Source organism: Podarcis cretensis (assembly GCF_951804945.1).
Source record: "Podarcis cretensis genome assembly, chromosome: 5".
Classification (NCBI taxonomy): Eukaryota; Metazoa; Chordata; class Lepidosauria; order Squamata; family Lacertidae; genus Podarcis; species Podarcis cretensis.
The window spans coordinates 99211798-99233595 of NC_137174.1; the positions used below are offsets into that span (position 1 = coordinate 99211798).

Below are 21798 nucleotides of genomic sequence, written 5' to 3' on the forward strand. Positions count from 1 at the left end.
ATTAACGAAAGGTTTTTGTCTGATATATTATTTACAATCTGTCTGTTCTGTGCTTATCGCTCCTCAGTTTCATAGGGTAACCCCCCCCAAGTTATCTGCCTGTTGCTAAGGTTTATGATCCAGCTTTCAAACAAGTTGGTTCAGGGCACCTAAACAATAAACATAAATTCAGTGCAGCATGTCTCTTAAAGCAGCATGAAAATAATGCATGCAAAGAGAGAATAAAACAGATCGACAAAGGTTTTAAGAAGCCCTCACCTGGCACTGGGAAGACATCAGAGTGGGTGCCAGGTGAGCCTGTTCGGGGAGATTTTTCCAAATCCAGGGGCCACCACCAAAAAGACCCTTTCCCTGGTAACCACCCATTGGAGCTCAGATGGCACGGGTAATCCGAAAAGGGCTCTGGCGGTGATATCCAAGTACAGGCAGGTAATCCTTCAGATATTTTGGCCCCAAACCAGGAAGATCACTTTGATTAGGACCCAGCCCTACAAAGTTGTTTTGAGTGCTCTTTGTGAGCCAGGGGACAGGTCATAGCATAATGGAAGGGCATCTCTTTGAAGGCAGAAGGTCAACCCCCTGAGCTCTCCAGGTAAGGCTTGGAAATGCTCCTGCCTAAAATCCTGCTGAGCTGCTGCCGGTCAGTGCACGGTAGACAATGCTGAGTTAGATGGATCAATGGTCTGACTCTGTATTAGGCAGTTTCCTCTGTTCCTTCTCCATAGTCACATCCTGACAGCAGAATGCCGTCCTCCCCAGTGGCGTAGCGTGGGTTGTCAGCACCCGGGGCAAGGCAAGTAATTTGCGTCCCCTAACCCTGAGTGAGCCAGGTAGGGGCAGAGAGCTACGAGTGCGAGCATGCCCCCCCCCCATGTTGTGCCCGGTGCGGTCGCCCCCCCTGCACCCCCACGCTACGCCACTGCTCCTCCCAGAGTCTTGGATGGCTATAACCCTTGTGAGCTCCTGTTGCCTGGTCAAACCTTTTCTCTCAGGCCTGGTTTAGCTGGTGCCAAGATTCTATTCTTATTTATTGCTCTTTTACTTGGGATGGTTTAACTTTGTTTTATTATACTGCATCCGTATTTTTATTTATAAAATTATTTATATGCCACTTCTCATTAAAAAAAATTCTCAGACTGGTTTACAGCAAATTGTACATATGATTAACAAGTTAAAATCAGAAATCATCTAACTATTGTGGATAGATGTATTATTATTTTCTGAATGAACCTGCTCTGCACCCACCTTGAGAATTTTTGCCTGGCTGGAAAATATTATTAAACTCTGATAATGCCTGTTTGCCTGGAAGCAAAACAGAGAGGGGTGTGTGGATGTGTGTAGAAACTATCCTACTGCACAAATGTAAACTTCGTGTTCATTTCTCTGTCTGTCTTTCCTTTTTGCCCCCTCCCCCAGCATGTGGCCCCCAGAAAGTTGTCCAGAAGGGAAGAAGGCCCTCAGATTTTAAAAAGGCTCCCCCCCATGCCTTGGGGTCAAAGGCACCACTAGCAAACCCAACCACTGATAATTTATTTTCACCTAGAAAATAACCTCACAAGGTTGTTGTGAAGATGAAATGGGGAGCAACAGAACCGTGTACGCCACTTTGAGATACTTGAGATACTTGAGATACTTGAGATACTTGAGATACTTGAGATACTTGGAAGTTAAAGGTGGCATACAAATGTAATAATAATAATAATAATAATAATAATAATAATAATAATAATAAGTAAGCATTTCCCCTTTGCAAATGCCTTAACTTTTTGCTAGAAGTGGGGAAATGTTCCCGTGAGCAGTGCTGCAGTGCCATCTACAGGACAAAAGGTGTTAGAACATGGCATTCTTTTCTCTTTCGTCTGTACAAAGCACCTTCTACAATGGGGAAACAGACTAAAAGTAAAGGTAAAGGTACCCCTGCCCGTACGGGCCAGTCTTGACAGACTCTGGGGTTGTGCGCCCATCTCACTTAAGAGGCCAGGGGCCAGCGCTGTCCGGAGACACTTCCGGGTCACGTGGCCAGCGTGACATCGCTGCTCTGGCCAGAGCCAGAGCCAGAGCCGCACACGGAAACGCCGTTTACCTTCCCGCTGGTAAGCGGTCCCTATTTATCTACTTGCACCCGGAGGTGCTTTCGAACTGCTAAGTTTGCAGGCGCTGGGACCGAGCAGCGGGAGCGCACCCCGCCGCAGGGATTCGAACCGCCGACCTTTCGATCGGCAAGCCCTAGGCGCTGAGGCTTTAACCCACAGCGCCACCTGCGTCCCGGGGAAACAGACTAGGAGCCCCTAGATCAGGTGCCCTCTTAGTCCGCTCCACAGACAACTCTTCTCAAAGTTTCATCTCTTTGTGAGACTCAAATGTGTCGCTGCCAGGAGTACCGTCAGACTAGACGACATTCCTGAAACTGACACCCTCCAGATATTTTGGACTACAACTCCCAGGATATAGACTTGTTGGTGGGAATTACAGTGCAAAGCGTTTGCAAGACATCAACTTAGTAAGGTTACTGCAAAAAAAAATAAGCATGGGTTTACTCCAATTTTAAAACAGCTGCTCTGGCTGCCAGTTCATTTCCAGGCCCAGTTTAAAGTGCTCATGTTAGATTAAATGACCCAGGCCCCAAATACGGGACTCTCCCCTCCCCTACAGAACCCTCTTGGGTGCTAAGATCAGCAGAGGGTGCCCTCTCAAATATTTCCATTTCATTCAGTCATTCTATTTTGATCCCACCTTCTTCTCCAAGGTGTCTTCCAACAACCCTGAGAGGTAGGCTAGCCTGAGCAGCAGTGATCAGCCCAAGGTCACACAGCAAGCTTCCTAGCCAAGTGTGGGTTTGAATCCTGAGACTCTTAACTACTACAGCACACTGGATTGTTTCACCATCCTCAGAAGTTTGGGTCTGGTGACCCCTAAGTCGTGGAACTCCCTCCCGCCAGAGGTGGATCTGGCAGAGCTCCTAGAGGATGATGAAGATACAACTAATTACTGCTTGAGGTGTATGTTCTTAGGAGCCACCCGATTCCTGGGTAAGTTGTTTTGAACTGATTTTAATACTGTTTTGAACTGTGCTTTAATTGTTCTAACCTGCCCTGGGACCTTAGGGGGAAGAAGGGTGAGTAATAAATCATAGCAATAGTATATGGGCCTGGCTTAGAAGCTATGCCAGGATGTGGGGCAGAGCAGCAGTGGAAGGCAAACTGGTGTCTTTCCGTTCCAAACATTTCACAATCCCTTTCCCCCTCAAGGGTAAAAACCGAGAGCTGGGGCAAATCTAGTTTTACCTTCCAGACCCAAGTCCTGCAAGTTGAATGCACGTTGCCTCTGGCCTCCCTACAGTCCTAAGGAGTCCCTTTTGACGTCTCCATGCCCTGTGATCTAGCCTGTCGGGTCTCAGATTTGGAGCAAGCCACAGAGGAGCAATACGGCTTGGCACATTGGGCCGCAACTACCCTAAATCTGCCAGAAGGGGCTCTGTGAGGCTGGAGACGGCTCTGGGCTGCTGCACCGTCTGTTCGATAGCTGCGAAGGTTGTACGTGCAGTCTGTGCTGCTGGTGTGCGAGACACAGGATCACAGCTCCTTTTATAGCAACAGCTGCTCCAGATGCCGGTGCAAAGGAGGGAAATGTCACACTGCAAGCCGGAAAAGGGACTTTTCGTTTACATGTTGTGTTGACCCAACCAAACACCGCCTTGGCATGAGGTTGCAAAAGAGAAATCAGTTTGCCGTTGACAAGGCTGAGGTAGGGAAGGCAGAGGGGGCACGTCCTGTTCTTTGCACAACCAGCCGTTGTGCAACACTGGGCCTGTCGTCCTCTGCCTGATCATGGCGCTGCCTTGAGAAGGTGGGTCTGCCAAACACTTCGCTTGCCAGGAGCATCATCCTAGCCCTGCTTAGACACTCTCAGCCCACATACAGGCCCTAAAACATTTGGCTAGTAAACAGGGGCCCTTGCTCCCAGGGGCACATGAGTAACTGACTCACACGCCTTCCTCTGCAGGATGGAGAATTTGGAAAGCATCTTGGCTCTCAGTCCTGGGAGACCTGCCCCTGCCTTGCTCACCTCTTTATGCCTGGGCTTGGGAGGACAGGATCCTGACTGCAGTTACAAAAACTGAGCCTGCTGAACAGACACTTCGGCCTTGCAAAATGCAGGGCTTGGAGGTTTGCAGGAGTGTAACAAAAAACCTTTTGCCAAGCTGCCTCTTTAACTGCTCCACACCTAATGTCATACATCAGGCTTGGTTATCTTAGCCTTGAACCAATGGGTATTTTCAAATGAAATAACATGTTTTCATCGCAACGTAAATTTGAAATTCCCCCACTTTCAACCTGAGGTGTCTGTCCTGCTAATATATCCCCCAATAAGGTGGATACACAATGCAAAAACCTCTCTAAGCTGCTATGAGGTGGGGAATCTATGCAAGGATGAGCCCGAGGATTGGCCTTTACATAATGGAGTTGGTATGGCTGTACATGCAAGTTTGTAATATGCAGTGAGGTTATGCCTTTTCATACATGGGACTCTACTCAAATAAAAATGGAACTGAATTGGCTTTGAAACGGCATTCTCAGATTCACAGTGCCATTAGTACAGTTTGGGCTAGACAGGAAACTCCTAATCAAACTAACTAACTGGTAGAGATCTCAAGCACACTCAAAATGTGGTCTGCACTTTTTATTTCTGGGCAGGCCACAGAACAGGCTGGTAATTAGCAGCTTCCTAGGAACTTGCATGTCCACTAACGAAGCTTAATAAAGCACTTCACAGTCAAGTCTTCCTTGTTCTTTATTGACAGTCAAGTCTTGCAGTTCTCATCAGCCATAACACCAAGATTACAACCCCCAACTCTAAATAATCTCATAGCACAACAGCACAAAACACAAATTTCAGAGATACACATAGCTTATATATTTGAGATTCAGTCCAATTTTCCCCCCAGTAACTATGTCTATGCTTTATTACCCACCCAAGATGCATGCAGCGCTATGGGAAGACCGCCACTACTTTGATGACCTGGCATTCACAGGCCTCATGAAACGGAGGAAAGAAAACCACGCATGGGAAATTACCAAGCTAGATTTTTTTCACTTTCACACACAAAAGGTTTGAAATGTAATTGACTTTATCTACACCAGCTTTAACCAACCTGCTCTTGCCCTCCAGCTGTTTTTAAACTACAATCCCCATGAGTCCCTGGAGCTGCAGGCACTACCAAGTTGGGTAAAGCTGGGGTAAACAGAATTACAACGTGGAAGAGATTTTACAAGAACACATGACTTTCCACCCTTGTGCCCAGCTCATCAAGCTTTCTCCAGGACAAAGCATGAAATCCCAGTGTGCGGAAGCTGCTCATTTAAGCAAAGAGCCTTAAAAGCAGCACTTATGAATAGTATGGAGAACATCAGCCCGAGTCTTTGGAGAGCCAGAATGCACAACTTGTTTCTGCTGAGGAATATCTAAGGGGATGTTCCCACAGATGTATGAACCAGATTTTTGTACCAGAAGCCAAGTAAAAAAAAGTGAAGTTATTCAGTTATTTCAGTGCAAGCAACTAATCAGAATCATCCACTCAAGCTCTTGAAGCATTCCCAACTGACACCCACATTTTAACACAGATTTCTTTATAGCCATAAGCAACTCTTATATACATTCATCCAGCCATTTCTTGAAGTCTTAGAAGTAGATTTGAACAAAAAAGAAGAGAAAGAAGGGTCAGGCTTCACCAAGAGTCAGCAAAAGCCCACTGCTCAGTCGTCTCCAAGGTTCTCAGCAATATAAAACTAGTTGTGGCAGCCAATTACTACCCTGGCCTTGCCCACAGCGTGGCAAGAGCCACTAAAGTAGTTATTGCATCCAGCACAAAGTGAGACCAGACAAAGACAGACAGTTGCAGATGTTTGAATATACATGTTAGATACTAACGATCATGCTCTGCAGGTGTTATTGCATGGTGAGCATTTACAAAAAAATTATGGGAAACACTGTTCCCGATAATTAAGACACCCTTAGTGCAACATATGGAGGTCACTGCCTCCGATACAACACTGTGGTAGGCAAAAACTACCTTGTTCTTTAACATTATGGGAGACACTGCTCCCGATAATGTGACCCAAGTTCTCATGATACATCGCAGTGCTGGAAGTTCTGCACAGGAGCTGCTGTTGGAGTCAAGCACAGCTCAACACAAGCCTGCAATGGTTTGCATCAGCCTAAACACAACCAGGAGTCAGAGGACTGATAGAAAGCCCAAATGATGGTGTTCCAGATCTACTGAAGGAAATCCCCATCACATACTGGTTGCACCCAATCAAAGGAAGCTTTTCATTGAAAGGGTCCGGCAGAAGGTGCGTCTCACAGCTTTCGCTCTATCTTCTGAGAGTGAAAAGCAAGAGTAACACTTCCCGGGACTTCCCCTCACCTGCTTGGACTGCATGCTCCAAGAGATGAAACAATGTCCCTACCCTCCGGAATCCCAAATAATCTTCCGAAGGGATGGTGCTGTTGCAGAACACTGAAGGCTTGGTGGCAAAAATTCCAGTTATCATGGTTGGATTGTACTAGCAGATGCTGCTTTATCAAAAACGACAGTATAACTGTCATAATTATGGAAGTCACTGCTTCCGATAATTATATTCTGTAGAAAAAACAAATACCATTTATAGTGAACACTGCCACTGATAAATAAATAAATAAATACCTCGATACCAAGTCTGCAGAGTCAGTCTCTCAAACAAGTGCTGCAAGTTAAGACTGGGCCAAGAGACTTCTCGTTTACTGAAAAGGCCTCACAGCAAGGGCTTGAGTACAACCAGTCTCCTCGTAGGAGGAACGGTTATCGTTTTAGTTTTTAAATAGTACCACAGGACCACTCAAGGTACTATAGCCTTCATTTCTTTGGTGTGGCCTTCCTTAGTACGGAAAGGAGCAAGTCACAGGAGAATTTCACCTGGGACTCTCTCAATTCCTATTGGGAAGGCGAAAGGTTTCATTTTCATTCCCTGCTAGACAGATCTTATGTCAAGGTGTGTTGGCTGTATCCCAGAGGCCAAGGGGTCTATGGAAGAGCTTCTGTACCCAGGGGAGATACTTCCTAATAGGATTAAAGACGTGGGAGCTTTTAGGCTCACAAGACACACAGCAACTTTGTGTTAGAAGAGTCTGGGAGGTCAGGTTGAATTCATAAGAATCCAAGAGCCCTTACAATTCTTATGAGTTCAGTGCTGTGGTTGCTTTGTGTGCCTTTCTTGGAAGAAATGCTTTACTCAGCCCAAGATCAGCCCTCTCAAATTTTGGGTTAGAGAGGCCAGCACATTTTAAAAGGTGAATCTACATACATCTATGTTCTCTGGGTCAGGACATTTTAACTTGCTTGGAATTGCTCAAGTTTCAGCCTGGACAACTAAAAATCCTCTGAAGGCCTAAGGGGACTTTGTTATGTGCTACTGGTTGAAAAGGAAGGGGTTCCCTGTTGCTGTACTTCAGAATTAATGGTAGCTTTCAACTTTCTCAAAACTCATTGTCTGTGTTCCAGATGTCACCAGAAAGGGCATTAGCAGCACTCTGGATTGTCCAGGTTGCCAGAGCAAGCTGGTTCCGGAACAAATCTTCATTGAAGGCGCTCCTATTTGTCTTCAAGAGAGCCAAGTGGTCCAGCAACGCCTGGAGAGTATGGGAGCCAGAACCAAAGAAGATGTGCCGGAGAGGAGTGTCTTTTGGAGAGAGGTACGGGGAGAGGAAGTTGTACTCCACCTTAAAAGGAGAGAGAGAGAGAAACACAAGTGAAAAAGAGCTCGCTCTGGGATTAGGCAACCCTGACGAGTGGAAACACCCTCTGAATTGCTGGTGACTTGTGGAAACCAGCAGAGTATGCGGAGCCCCAGCAGAGTCTTCAGACATTTCCTTCTCCCAGCAGAGCAGCTTTTTCAAGTCGCTGGGTAAGGGAAAAACTCCTCTCCCACACAGTTCAAAGTGTTTGTCTCTAGACGCGGGCGGCACTGTGGTCTAAACCACAGAGCCTAGGGCTTGCTGATCAGAAGGTCGGTGGTTCGAATCCCGGTGACGGGGTGAGCTCCCGTTGCTCGGCCCCTGCTCCTGTCCACCTAGCAGTTCGAAAGCATATCAAAGTGCAAGTAGATAAATAGGTACCACTCAGGCGGGAAGGGAAATGGCGTTTCTGTGCGCTGCTCTGGTTCGCCTGAAGCGGCTTAGTCATGCTGGCCACATGACCTGGAAGCTGTATGCCAGCTCCCTCGGCCAATAAAGCAAGATGAGTGCCGCAACCCCAGAGTCGTCCGCGACTGGACCTAATGGTCAGGGGTCCCTTTACCTTTTTACTATCGTACTCTAGACAGTTATTCTGGTCTTTGAAGTAAAGATGCATATGTACAGATCCACTAACACAGAGGTTCCCAACATTTGGCCTACCGCCTCCTTTTCAGAAAAGAAATTACTCAGTGCCCCCGCTGGAAATCTACCTTCTTAGGCAAACCAACAGAAAGATGCAGTGACAATTTGTGTTCTTTTATATATCTATATTTCTACCTACATTCTACAACATAAAGAAAGATGATCAATATTAATGGATTCTAGACTACTAGCTGATTAGACCAGAGGGACCATGTACAGAGTTGACTACTCCTAGCTTATGGTTATCACGGATTTGGGCTCTTAGCCTTGTCACTGTAATTTGCACAGGGACTGATCAGATTCCAACCGGTCATCAGGTTCTTCTGCTATTCACTCCATCAGGGTTTACAAAATCTCTCAGAAAAGGCTCCCTTAAGATTCTCACCCCTTTGGGGAGGAAGGGAAACAACTCACTTTCATGATCCTGTCATTCAAAGCACGACAAGCAGCCTTGTTGGTGAGGTCGGTGTTTCTGATATCTTGTGTCAGGGTGCTTGTAGCTCGGTTGAAGTCTCCACGGGCAACCATCAGCCACTGTTGGCCCAAGCCCATATTCTGCAAGCGAAGACAGTAGGCAAGACTTTTATGCAATATTTGAAATGGTGGTAAAAGAACAATTTTCTCCCTTATGCTCCTTTAGGAATCCTCCCCTCCTGTGCTGAACACTACAAGGGCCTTAATTCAGGCTGGAGTCTTAAATAGCAGCTCTCCTGTTAGGGCCCAAATAAGTACACAATACAACCTACTGTTGGTGGTCCCCACTGATCCACTACAGATGAACATCTATCCCTATAGACATTTGTCTCCATTAACCCTACCCAGTGCCAGAAGCATTTACATTGCAAGAAACCACTGTGAACACCACAAGCGCTGGCGCAAGACCAGACACGCCACTGCAAACCTGAAACAAAAACCCACTTCCCCAGCACCTCTTGGAATTTTGCACTACCTGCATCTCTTTCCGGTATGGAATTATCTTCCCTATAAAGTCACGCAGCTTGTTATTGTAGCTCTCGTAGTCCAGGTACAGTTCGTGGTCATGCGTCATCCTCAGAGCTATACGGCCAGCGATTTCAGCTGCTTTGCGGATTGTATTTTCCGCTTCATAGGGGGCGCTGAAACTCCTCATCAGGTTGCCCAGATTGTCTAATTGGGTGTCAAGGAAGGGATACTCTTTCCCATTCTGCAAGAAGTAAACAGAGTAAGATTCTTTGCCTGGTGCTCCACACTTCCCAAATGGTTTCTCTCATGCATTTGAAATACTTCACATTGTCCTAGCAAGTCTTCCACATTCAGAAGACAGAAAATTGCAGGTTCTTGTAAATTATAGTGGTACCTCGGGTTAAGAACTTAATTCGTTCTGGAGGTCCGTTCTTAACCTGAAACTGTTCTTAACCTGAAGCACCACTTTAGCTAATGGGGCCTCCTGCTGCCGCCGCACTGCCAGAGCACAATTTCTGTTCTCATCATGAAGCAAAGTTCTTAACCCAAGGTACAGACTCTGACAACGGAGTCTGTAAACTGAAGCGTCTGTAACCTGAAGCGTATGTAACCCGAAGTACCACTGCAAAAGTAAAAGAAAAGCTGCAGGGGGGCAGGGTATTTTTATTAGGTCCAACGGCGCGTCACAAAGTACTGAACAATTACTTTTTTTCCTAATTCCTCAGGGTGGCTCTCAACAAACGAGGTCTAGGATGCAAGCCAGTGAAGGGTCAAATTCAGGAGGTGGCTACAACCTGCCTCCATGATTTGGCTTACATTTTAAAATCTGACTGGGCCTTCTGCATAACTGACTGCTCCAGTCAAATTCTCCCAAGAGCAGGTATTGTGCCCTGCTGTGGCCAATAGATAATTTTCAAGAGGTAGCACATAGATGAGCTTGGGCCAGGAAAGCAGAACAGCATTAACCAACTTACATTATAGAACTGGAATGAAATAGATGGTATCCCCGAGTAGGACAGAAAAGGAAAGGCTGCGTCATCAATACGAAACGGGACCCTGCAAAAGGAGAAGTTTTCAGCTGCTGTGCTCAGCACTGAAGAGTCATATACTTCAACTGAGGTTAGAAAAGCCAAACTCAAGGCCCAAGGTCACTGCAAGGTACACATGGCACACAGTTCAGCTTTTGCTGAGAGCACATTTCTAGCTTTTGGTAAGAGCCTATTTCTCGCTTTTTGGGTTGCAAAAGTTTGTACAGTTGTACCTTGGTTTTTGAACAGAATGCGTCATGGAAGTCTGTTTGACTTCCAAAATGTTTGGAAACCCAAGGCACAGCTTCCGATTGCGCAGGCGCACCGGAAACAATTGTGGAAGCCCAATCGGACATTTGGCTTCCAAAAAAAGTTCAAAAACCCGAACATTCACTTCCAGGTTTCACTTGTACCAGGTTTGATACAAGTACCAAAGCATTCGACAACCAAGTTATTGTCATATGCCTGCCCTGTTACCCAAGAAAAAGCACTGGCAAGGTAAGACCAATGTTCTGATGATTTAAATTGACATCTTTTTTTATGCCAGATCTCAAAGCAGCCTTGGAGATGGGCAGAAGAAGCAAAACTGATGCCCATCTGCTGCGGATGGAACAAAGCAGGTACTACAGGTCATTATACTAAGGTTACCAGATATTTTTCAATGAATCCGGGGACACTTTTCAACTTCAATGGATTTTGTATGGGGACTGATTTGTAAATCTGGGGAATGTTCCTGGGAAACGGGGATGTCTGGTAACCTTATGTTATACTACCAGGAACAAAAGGATTTCCCACTGCAGCTACCCGTCTGTAACGATACTTACTCTTTTCTGGCCAAAGTGGAACGAAGATCAGTTGACGACACAGTAATCTAAAAGTGAATAAAAATTCAATAAATTTCAATAAAACCTTCTCCAGATAAAGTACAGTCTTCCACCCCTTCGTCTAAAGCAGTGTTTTTCAACCACTGTTCCGCGGCACACTAGTGTGCCGCGAGATGTTGCCTGGTGGACTTCCGGGTTAGCGCGATCCGAGTAATGGCGGATTCCCTCCGAGCTCCGGAGGGAATCGGCTCCATTGCAAACGGGTCTCACCGCGACGGCGACGCGGGGACCCTTAGAAACCGCAGGCGCGGAAGCCTGCGGACCTGGTGACTCGGCGGGCACCTAAAGCGCCCCCCCGACCCACGAAGAGCCTTTTTAAAGGCTGCGGAGAGGGTACGGGGAGTGGCGTGGTGCTGTGAGTAGACCGCTACTGCAGTGGAGCGAAGCCGCGAGCCATGGCCGGAGACCGCTGACTTTCTTCCCTGAAATTCGGACTCTAATTAATCCGTGAGTAGATTGGAATTTGGACTTTAAAAAGCTTATCCTTGAATTCGGCACGATCGGGGGATGTGCTAAAGGGAAGTCCGCACCCCCCTGCCTACAGAAAATTTAAAGCAAAGATCGGAGAACTAAGGTGGAGAGTTCTTTCCTTGGTGTTCTGTAAAAGATAAGATTTGCATGAATTTGACAGAAGAAGATGTGTGCTGGAGAGTAAGAGTGATTTTTTAGAAGTTTGTCTTTTTTGAACCCCCCCAGACCCGGGGGTGTCCTTTTATGTGAGCTGGAGAACAAGGAACGAGGAGTTTGACAGCTGTCAAAGGAGCTGTCAAACGGGCAGCGAAAGTGAAAAACTCTATTATTTAACACTTTTTGGACTTAATTTGTTATATTCGAACTAAAGTGGTTGGAAACAAAGTAGGGAAATAACAAAGTAAAGGACTATTGGAAAAGATTACTAAGTAACTAGAATCCCCCTAGGGGAAACATTGAAACATTGCAATGGCTGCAGATGGAAAACTACAGGCAGAGCTAGAAAGAATGTTTTTTCTTGTGGGAAAACTGGAGGAGCAGACTACGGTCATGAGTAAACAACTCATAACCTTGAACTCTAAAATAAATGACTCTGCTGAAGGTACAATGGATTTGACTGTGGAAAAGTCTGCAGCTGAATCAGAAGAGATAACTTTGGAACAGGGGGAGAGCGAGCAAGGGTTAGTACAGAAGGAGACTACCAACCACAAGCCTACATTGTTAGAATACAAAGAAGAAGACCCTTGGACTACAAATCTGCGAAAGATGCGAAAGAGGAGGGAGGAAGCCCCTGGAACATCTGGAATACCTGATTTTAAAAGAAATAAGAAATACGACTGGGGCTTCCTATTTGAGTATGGACTGGTTGATCTTCTGCAGCAGCTGGTGTCAAGTACTTTGGATGGAAGAAATTCTGATGAGACTGAGCTGAAATTTCCCCGAAACCTGAGGACCAATGAGGAGGGTTACCAACAAGATCGGCAAAGAGAGACTGACAAGGACTTAAAGGCCTCAGATGTGAGGAACCCAGGCTAAAAACTGTTGTTATGGATGGGGGGACATTTGGAAGGGACAGAAACCGGGGCTGGGGGGGGGGGAAAGGAGAATTTGTTTTTAAATCTTTATGACTTTTGTGTTTGATTATTATGACCTATTTTTAAGATTAAAGGGAAATTCGTGGAAGGAACTCGAGACGACCTTAGGAAAGGCTTTAATGTTTTATAAGAAAATTGGATAAGTAAAATCTGGCTAAGTAAATGGTTTTTTTTAAAAAAAACAAAAAAAAAATATATATATAGATATAGTAATAATACGCAATGGATGAGAGATTTGAATTTGCTGAGTTAATGTAACTGAACTAGGATGTATGAAGGGGGGATGGGGGGAGGTCAAGAACTGGGGTTAGGAAAGTAAGGTTATGAAATTTTTATATGTGTTGTCTTTGTCTGTGTATGTTTGTCTTTATAAAATGTGAAAATTTAATAAAAATATTTAAAAAAAAAAAAACGAGATGTTGCCTGGTGTGCTGTGGGAAAAATTGAAAAATTCGAAAGATTTTAAAATAAAGTATTTTATAATTTTTCATATTTCTGTTTACTTACTATTTCATAATAAAGTAATTATAAAATACTTTCTTTGTGTTTATTTGATTCCTATTTTAGAGAATTACTTTATATATAGTCAATATAGGCACAGAGTTAAATTTTTTAACATTTTCTAATAGTGGTGTGCCTCGTGATTTTTTTCATGAAACAAGTGTGCCTTTGCCCAAAAAAGGTTGAAAAACACTAGTCTAAAGACTCGAGTGTTCTGCAAAATTCTGAGGGATGCTTTGTTATCAACAGGTATTCCCAGCCACTTTTGCCATCAAAGAGCTTGAGGTAGCAAGACTCATACATATGGCTGTGGAGTGTTTCTCGAGCTCTTGATGAAGACCCTCTGTGCGGGGGAACAGAACATGGCCCCAGTACCAAGTTTATGGTTCAGCTTCTCCAGGTCACTGCCTGGAACTTTCAAGAGACGATACTCACCCCTGTGACTGCATCTTCCAACAGCCTTTTCAACATGGGGCTGGCAGAGAACCTGAAGTCCTTCGAGCCTGTGGGGTACAATTTAAAAGTATTAGTTCAAGGCCTACTGAGATGGACTGATGATCTGCAGTGCAGCAATGGACTTTGGCTATACATATTCACTTCCATTTTAATTTCAACGAAGTACATCATCATTATCAGCCTTTGGGATGGAGAGGTGGTGTTTACCTGCAAGCACTAGTTACATACCTCAGGTGCAAGGAAGCTGAGTTTTTTTCCTTTTTGCAAAAAACTAAGAAACAAGGACACTAAATGCTTCTCAACTAATACCTTAAGGAAGTAAGGAGGTGCAACTCTGATGTGACTGTAAGGGACAAGATTCATGTCCCACAGTATTTTTGCATGATGTTCCCATAATAATGAGGTTGTAGCAGGAGCAACTTCCAATGCCTTTTCCACCTACATTTTCTCTACATGGGGTGCTGGATTAGATGGGACACTGGCCTGATCCAGCACACTCTTCTTAGGCTCTTATGGAAGTTAGTTTTATGCAACAATTAAAGGCCACAGCCCCTACCCCAAGTGGCTGAATTTCAGTAAATCAAAGTGGCAAAGATCTCCAAGGGAGGTTTAGCCTCAAAGTGCATTTTTAGTCCAATGAGCAAAAGAAACCAAGAGTTTAGTGCCCTCAGTCTTTTGCGCCAGTCTAGTCTAGAAAATGACCAGGATTGTTTATTTTTTATGTGTAACGCAAACACACTCACCCTTCTTAAGATTGTTTTGGACTAATCTGTTGTACACATTTATCCAGTTTATATTATCCAACTTAATCATCAAATCACATTTACGGTATTAAATTTACAGGGAACGTCCTCTATCACATGCAATCTTTAATGACAGTTACCCGAAACTGCTGCATCCAAGTTGATATACGCAACCGCCTTCATGTGGAGAGATGAGGAATAGCCCTGAAGAGAGTAAAGGAACAGCAGCAATTAGCTATTTGCGTGATTTGGCTGTTCTGAACTGACCAATGCATTGGAGCCGAACTTACCTCCAGCCATTCTGTGGCACCAACAGCTCCAAAGGCTCCAGCACTCCAACTGGCAAACACAATACTCCGGCGGGGCTTGTACCCATCTGCAAAGAGGAGAGGGGACAACTACTGTATCCAGCTCTAGATTCATGCCGAAGAATCCCTTTTGTAGATGCTCAGTGCCAATCTCCTTACCAAGTTTCACGATGTCAGAGAGTGCTTTGGCAAGCTGCAGAAGCAGGCTGGTTCCTACACCAGCCTTTACAACTCCAGGCCCCCAGGAATCACGCTGGGCTCCAATGACTACATACCGATCTGCAAGACAGGGATCAACCGTTACGAGCCTCTATCAGAATCGCAGGATGGAGAACTAAGGGTATGCTTAACACACACTGTGTTATGGTGCACACCAGCTCCTTGCAACTAAGTCAGCTCAGCTGAAGACTTGGGGACTAGCCAATGCCATTATCCTAGTATATTATGCAGCTCAACCTTCTTCTGCTCAACAGCACCAAACTGCAATGTGTGGATGCGTTTCAGTATCTCTTAGCCACCTATTTCACTACCAAACAGGCATAATGCATTCATTGGAGCATCTTGCTAGGCTGCTTCATGTTAGCCATCTTGCAGTATTTCCATTACAGGTATCATCATCCTGTGAGTCTGGAATGTGCTCTGTTATTGAATACAGGCTGGGCAAGCACTCTGGCATGCTGCCCCACAGCATCGCTGTAGATCATTTGCAGAGTAGGCCAAATGCCCATCAAGATCCCTCCCAGTGCCGTGAGGGAGCTCTGAATCATGAAATGGTAAGAAATGAACTAAGGGACACCAATCCTTCCCTTTTACATCTGCAATAGATTGGCAAAGCTTTTACCTTGATCCTCAAAGCCTTTGATCACACCAAAGATGTTTAGGATTTTCTTTTCCACAAGCTCATTGTTCACCCGCAGCGTCACACTTCTTCCATGAGAATCTGACCGAAGCTTGTAAACACCGAGTTTTCCTTTCCATGAATCTGGACAGTCTGGCATATTCATAGCGCTGAAAAGAGGGAAAACTAGTTATTGGAAGCACACAGCGCCTCCTACCAAGGTCCTCCTGAAATGACAGTCCTAATAGCCAAATTCTGGACTCTTGGTGATTTAAATCACAAAAGGAATTCAGCAAGCAGCTTTACTGGGCCTAACACACTGTTTATTTCTACAGTGGTGCCTCGCAAGACGAAATTAATCCGTTCCGTGAGGCTCTTCGTATAGTGTTTTTTTCGTCTTGCGAAGCAAGCCCATTGACAGCTTAGCGGATTAGCGCTATTAGCGGTTTTTAGCGGCTTATCAGCTTAGCGGATCAGCTGATAAGCGGCTTAGTTGCTTAGAAAAAGGGGGAAAAAAGGGGGGAAACCCGCAGGAACTTGCAAGACATTTTCGTCTTGCGAAGCAAGCCCATAGGGAAATTCGTTTTGCGAAGCGCCCCCAAAACGGAAAACCCTTTCGTCTAGCGGGTTTTCCGTCTTGCGAGGCGTTCGTCTTGCGGGGCACCACTGTACTGGTAGAGGTAACCAGAGATAGCTCCTAAAAAGCACAAAACTTCCTCAGATCACAGTCAGCAGCTTTGGACTATAGGGAGGCACCTACTTCCAACCAGCTATAGAGCATTACAGCTTCTGCCCAGCAGAGTGCAAAGAGTAACTTGTCAGGAAGGAGGCTATCCCTCTCCTCCAAATGCTGCTATGTTGTAGGAATTCCTAGCTGGGAATATGTGGCATTGCTATCATTCAGGTGCCAGGCAAACACATTTTTGCCAGGCATTATAGCAGCTTTAATCCAGTAAACTTCCATCTGTTTTTGAAAGTGAGGGGGTTTTTTTTGGGGGGGGGGGGCTGCTGCTCTGATTTGGGTTTTTTAAAAACGGCGTATCACCCTTAAATCTGGTAACAGTAGCTCTTGAGAAAGGGTACTGACTCTATCGTTAGCTTGAAGGGAGAGTTTGTTTACCTGAATATTTTTTTTGCAGCAGAGCTTGAAATGGTTTGTACTGGAATGCGTGGGAGGCCTGAGGATTCAACTGGGGGAAACTGAGTATGGTTGAAAGACGGAAATCCAGGAGTAAAAGGGTCTCCTGTCCCAAGGTGAGCCTGCCAAGGCAAAATCCAAGAATTATATGAAAAATGGAGACCAAAAAGCAGTTCAAACAGGCATTCACAAGTTAAAAGGGTGGGATTACGCCTCTGTTTGCTCAAGAGGAAGCTATTTGTCTTTGTCTTTCATTTGCTGTGCTAGGCAGGTTCCAGAATCCATCTAGGAAGCCTGCAGAAGAGGCACCCACATTCACCCAAGGAGGTATAGGAAACCACTCACGTGTCCAAATTGGGAATAGCTCTCTCCAAGTTTCTCATATTCAGGTGGATCTGGATATATCAAGACTCCTACAGCACCCATCTTCTTGGCATTTGCCACCTGGGAGGGGGCGTTTAGCATATTTATTAGCAGGTTTGTGCCAAAGAAAACAGTAAAATATTAAATGGAACTGGTCAATTAGTAGAGCCATTCCACTGTGACCAATGCCCAGTATCTATAAAAGCTCTACAGCCCACCATGTAGTCATTTTTCCATGCTTTTGTCCATTCACAACCACAGTGGCACATATGCTTTTATTGAGTAGTGGCCAGACTGTTTTTTTTGCAGAGCACAAGAACGACCTGGGAAGCACCAGGTAGATCATAGAGTTCAATTTGGCTCAGGGGATGGTGTCTGTTGCATGTCCATTCTGGAGACAGTGCCAGCTCGTGAGTCCTGAGCATCCGTGACACGTGCAAAAGAGATGGGAGTTGAACAGGGAACTGGAAGAGCCACCACGGGCTCCCTACAAATTCCTTTATCATGCAGCATCTTTACTGGTCCTGTCTTAAGAGAAGAAAACTTACTTTTTCAGAAAAAGCAATTTCTCCAGCTCTCACAAGGATCACTGTTCCAGTTAAGTTGACATTTTTCTGCAGCAGTAGATAGAAGTCTTCATTGCGCCCATAGTTGGCATAAACAGGTTTTCCCTATAAAAGAGCAATTAAGCGGCAAACTAATCTTGCTGCACCTCCTTTCAACCAGACCACAAGATTTCACATTGGAGACACCTTCCTGAGCTATGATGAAGAACGGTTCCTGTTTCATCCCCAGAGATCTGATCTTAAAGCATCTCAGGCAGCATGACTGAGAAAATGTAGCCAACCAATTGTCTAAGCAGAGCATAAGGTCCAACCCCTGGCCCAACAGAAAGAGTAACAGTGTGCTTGGAATATTTCCTAAAGCCTGGAGACCTTGCTTGATTGTATCCACTTCTTGACGCGAGTTAGGACTAGTGTTCTACACGCTACACATGCCCACTGACTTATATAGGCGACATTAAAGATGAAGTTTTGTTTTCAGGTAACACACCGAGTTAAGTCTAGACCAGTGTTTCCCAAAACGTTTTTTTTGGCCATGCCCCACCTAAACTTCTCTAAAATCCTGATGCCCTCCACCCAACATATAATTCTTATTATTCAAAAAGTGAATGGTTCACGTGGAGGAAGCCTAAAAGGCCATTAACTGTAAATAACTCATTCTCGAATTGCCCTTCTTAAAAATCAAACTGCCCCCCTGTAGGGCATGTGCCCCACATTGGGAGCCATGGGTCTGGACCAGGCACCCCCAACCTGCGGCCCTCCAGATGTTTTGGCCTACAACTCCTATGATCCCTAGGTAACAGGACCAGTGGTCAGGTATGATGGGAACTGTAGTCCAAAACATCTGGCGGGCCGAAGGTTGGGGATGCCTGGTCTAGACCATTGCAAACCAGCTTACTGGCCAAAGCAAGTTTTACTTAATGTACAAACTAGCATGCCACTATGTTGAAAGCAGAACTTCAGGTACCTAACAAGCCAAGCCAACTTACAGAAACCTCTGTACTTTCACTGTATGCTACATAAGCTTGAGGAGTCTCCACAGTTTCACTTGGCTGTTCCAGGGAAACTACATTCGGAGATCTAAGAAAGAAGAATAACAGCAGTCAATCAGAGCGTTAACACAGAATTTTAAAATGTTTTTGGTCCCAGTTACACAACTAAGGGCTGCACATATCCTGGACCATCTAACTATCACTCTTTGAAATGCAAGCCTGTGCTAGTTTTTACTGGTTACAGCTAACCTTGTGACCACTACCCTAGGACCAGGAGGACAACAGCAGAAATCACAGCCTTAAGATCAATTTGAACCCGGACCTCACTAGACAGGAAGCCTGTTCTTTTCTAATATGTGAATATTCACTTCCTGTATTTTGGCTTTCCACATTGGGTTAATTCTCAGAAGATCTGCCAACCAAGTTATACTGCAAACACCTTGTTGACAGCTTCATATAGAATCAGCTCTAATGTTTGAGACCGACCAGAGGAGCTCTGATATGAAGAACTGAAGAAGCACATACCCTGGGATCTGCAGCCTGACGTAGTGCTCATCATTCCAGACTTTATCCAACTTGGATTTCTCAAACTCTTGATGAATGATATTGGCTAGGTTCTCATCTCCTGGACTGCCAGCATCTTTCTGACCAAACCTGAACACAGAGGTATTCCAGTTAAGTTATGTTTCCAGAAGCCAAGCATTGCAGCCAGCCATTATTTTGAGTCTACTGAAATGCTCTTTTAGAAAGGATTTTTGAGAAGGTTTCTAAAAAAGCTTACCCAAATTTATCTCTGAAATTTGCAGGGCGCAGCCTGGACGACAACTTGCTTTTAAGGTCACTCCAGTATAGCACAGGTTCTGGTTCCGGGGTGTCATCTTCAGGCTCGGTTGAGCATCGATAGCCATGGCATGCTTCAACACCGTCTTCACTTTTCATTGCCTGCATCCTTCCACGGAAACTCAGATAGCCAATCAGGAATCCTGTTTGTGTAGATTTATTCAATGAACTTAGTTTATATACCACCTTTCTTAAAAACAAACAAACCTCAAGGTGGTTTACAAATAAAAAACCAATACAGTGGTACCTCGGGTAAATTTGTTCCGGAGGTCCATTCTTAGCCTGAAACTGTTCTTAACCTGAGGTACCACTTTAGCTAATGGGGCCTCCTGCTGCCGCCGCACCACAATTTCTGTTCTCATCCTGAAGCAAAGTTCTTAACCTGAGGTACTATTTCTGGGTTAGAAGAGTCTGTAACCTGAAGCGTCTGTAACCCAAGGTACCACTGTACAAAATAAAATGCAATATGGTATACACAAATACAGTGGTAACTTGGTTTTCAAACGCCTTGGTACTCAAACAACTTGGAACCCAAACACTGCAGTGTTTCAGTTTGCGAACTTTTCAGAAACCAAACGTGCTCCACTGAGCGTTACACTTTCATTTTGAGTGTTATGCTGACAATTTGAGTGCCACACTTCCATTTGAGTGTTACGCTGAGGTCTGTCTGTTTTTGCTATTTATTTTGCCCTTTTTGTGGCTCTTTTTTGTGTGTGATTGTGTGGAACCCAGTTCAGCTACTGACTGACTGATTGTGTGACTGCAGTACATTGTTTGCTTTTATTTTATGGATCACTGGTCTCGTTAAATAGAAAAATTCATGTTAAATTGCTGTTTTATGGGTTGTTTTTAAAAGTCTGGAATGGGTTAATCCATTTTGCATCACTTTCTGTGGGAAACCGCACCTTGCTTTTCAAATGGACTTCTGGAACAGATTAAGTTTGAAAACCAAGGTACAACTGTACAGTATTCCAGACTTTGTAAAATTGAAATAGTTGATGAATAGATGCTGGCTTTACATATGCAAACCCAAGAAATTCAAAATTCAGGGGAACTTCTAGCTTGTTCCCGGGAGTACCACCAATGGACAAAATTCCCCTCTTACTTTTTTTACAATTCCAGCAGAGATCAGGGTGGGTTTTTTTTAAAGTCTATGACTATTCCTGTGGTTTGATACCATTGCTGCATCATTTTTTCTTTATTTTCCTGTAATGAAGATACTCCTGTATATGTAAAATCCTCCATAGAAGTAAGTAAATCTTCCATAGAAGATCTAATACCCATGTGGCACCATTTTAACTGTTAATACACCAAGTTTATTTTCTAGGAAACACTGCTGAATTGTGCCTACTGGAGGGAATGCATTATTCAGTGTGCCTTGGAAGATACCAAAAAAACCCACAAATTGCTCTTTGCTTCTCACCTATTCATCTTACCTATAAGGAAAAGGAGAGCTGCCCCGGTAAGTACACAGCAGAGGTGTCGATTGTTGTTCCTTGGTTTTATTGGTCGGGTGTGAAGATGGTCAATTCCTCCATTTTCAATACCTTCCTCATCTTCAGCAGACAGTTTCATTTCCACATGACTGTTGTCGCCATCTGGCTGTCGAGACAGACTGAAGCGGGTGTATGAGAGGGGCTCTCCTCCAAACTAGATAGAAAAAAGAATTCATCAGAGATAAATGAAGAGTGCTAATGTTAAAGACACCAAAAAGTCAAGCTTATTTGTTGGTACCGATTACACCAAGAGAGGCCTTTAATTCCACTCACGCCATTAGAACTTCAGACTGTAAAACAGCTTTATGGCACTTTAAAATCTAACACATTTATTATGGCCTAAGAATTTGCAGGCTGTGGTTGACTTCATCTGATGAAAAGGAATGTCGTTCACAAAAAATTATGCCATAACAAGTTTGCTGAACTTTCAAGATTGCTTTTGCTGCAGCCTGCTAATATTATAGCCTTGCTGCAAATTATTTGTAATAATCGAATATCTGAGATTGGAATAAAATCTGGTACATATGAATAGGAAAAGTAAGTCTGGCTGTTCTTTCCCTACCGTATATCTTGACTGAATCAAGGAAAGGAGGCAGAAATATATAAAACAACATGACATCCAAAGCAAGGTCTCACATACTTGGCTTAAAAATAAAATTGGGGGGGGGGGGGGGTAGGACAGCATGCAGTATTTTCGGTTCTCAAGTTAGATGCTGCAGAACATAAACC

At 44.6% G+C, this 21798-nt stretch overlaps 1 protein-coding gene across 2 annotated transcripts in view; it reads right to left on the reverse strand.

Moving 5' to 3' along the window:
* Window positions 1-4773: 4773 nt before the first annotated feature.
* The window catches only part of TFRC (transferrin receptor), a 28491-nt gene continuing 11466 nt past the window's right edge, over window positions 4774-21798 (reverse strand). For both annotated transcript variants that reach the window (XM_079977843.1, XM_079977842.1), the window contains exons 3-19: window positions 21010-21223; window positions 19515-19716; window positions 19259-19387; window positions 18731-18821; window positions 17727-17849; window positions 17161-17259; window positions 16798-16937; window positions 15681-15847; window positions 14999-15118; window positions 14822-14907; window positions 14672-14735; window positions 13768-13835; window positions 11207-11253; window positions 10329-10410; window positions 9362-9595; window positions 8827-8967; window positions 4774-7755 (exon numbers count right to left, since the gene is read on the reverse strand). In XM_079977843.1, coding sequence (XP_079833969.1) covers window positions 7513-7755; window positions 8827-8967; window positions 9362-9595; window positions 10329-10410; window positions 11207-11253; window positions 13768-13835; window positions 14672-14735; window positions 14822-14907; window positions 14999-15118; window positions 15681-15847; window positions 16798-16937; window positions 17161-17259; window positions 17727-17849; window positions 18731-18821; window positions 19259-19387; window positions 19515-19716; window positions 21010-21223 — 2250 coding nt within the window. In that variant the 3' untranslated portion in view covers window positions 4774-7512. The remainder of the gene's footprint in view (window positions 7756-8826; window positions 8968-9361; window positions 9596-10328; window positions 10411-11206; window positions 11254-13767; window positions 13836-14671; window positions 14736-14821; window positions 14908-14998; window positions 15119-15680; window positions 15848-16797; window positions 16938-17160; window positions 17260-17726; window positions 17850-18730; window positions 18822-19258; window positions 19388-19514; window positions 19717-21009; window positions 21224-21798) is intronic.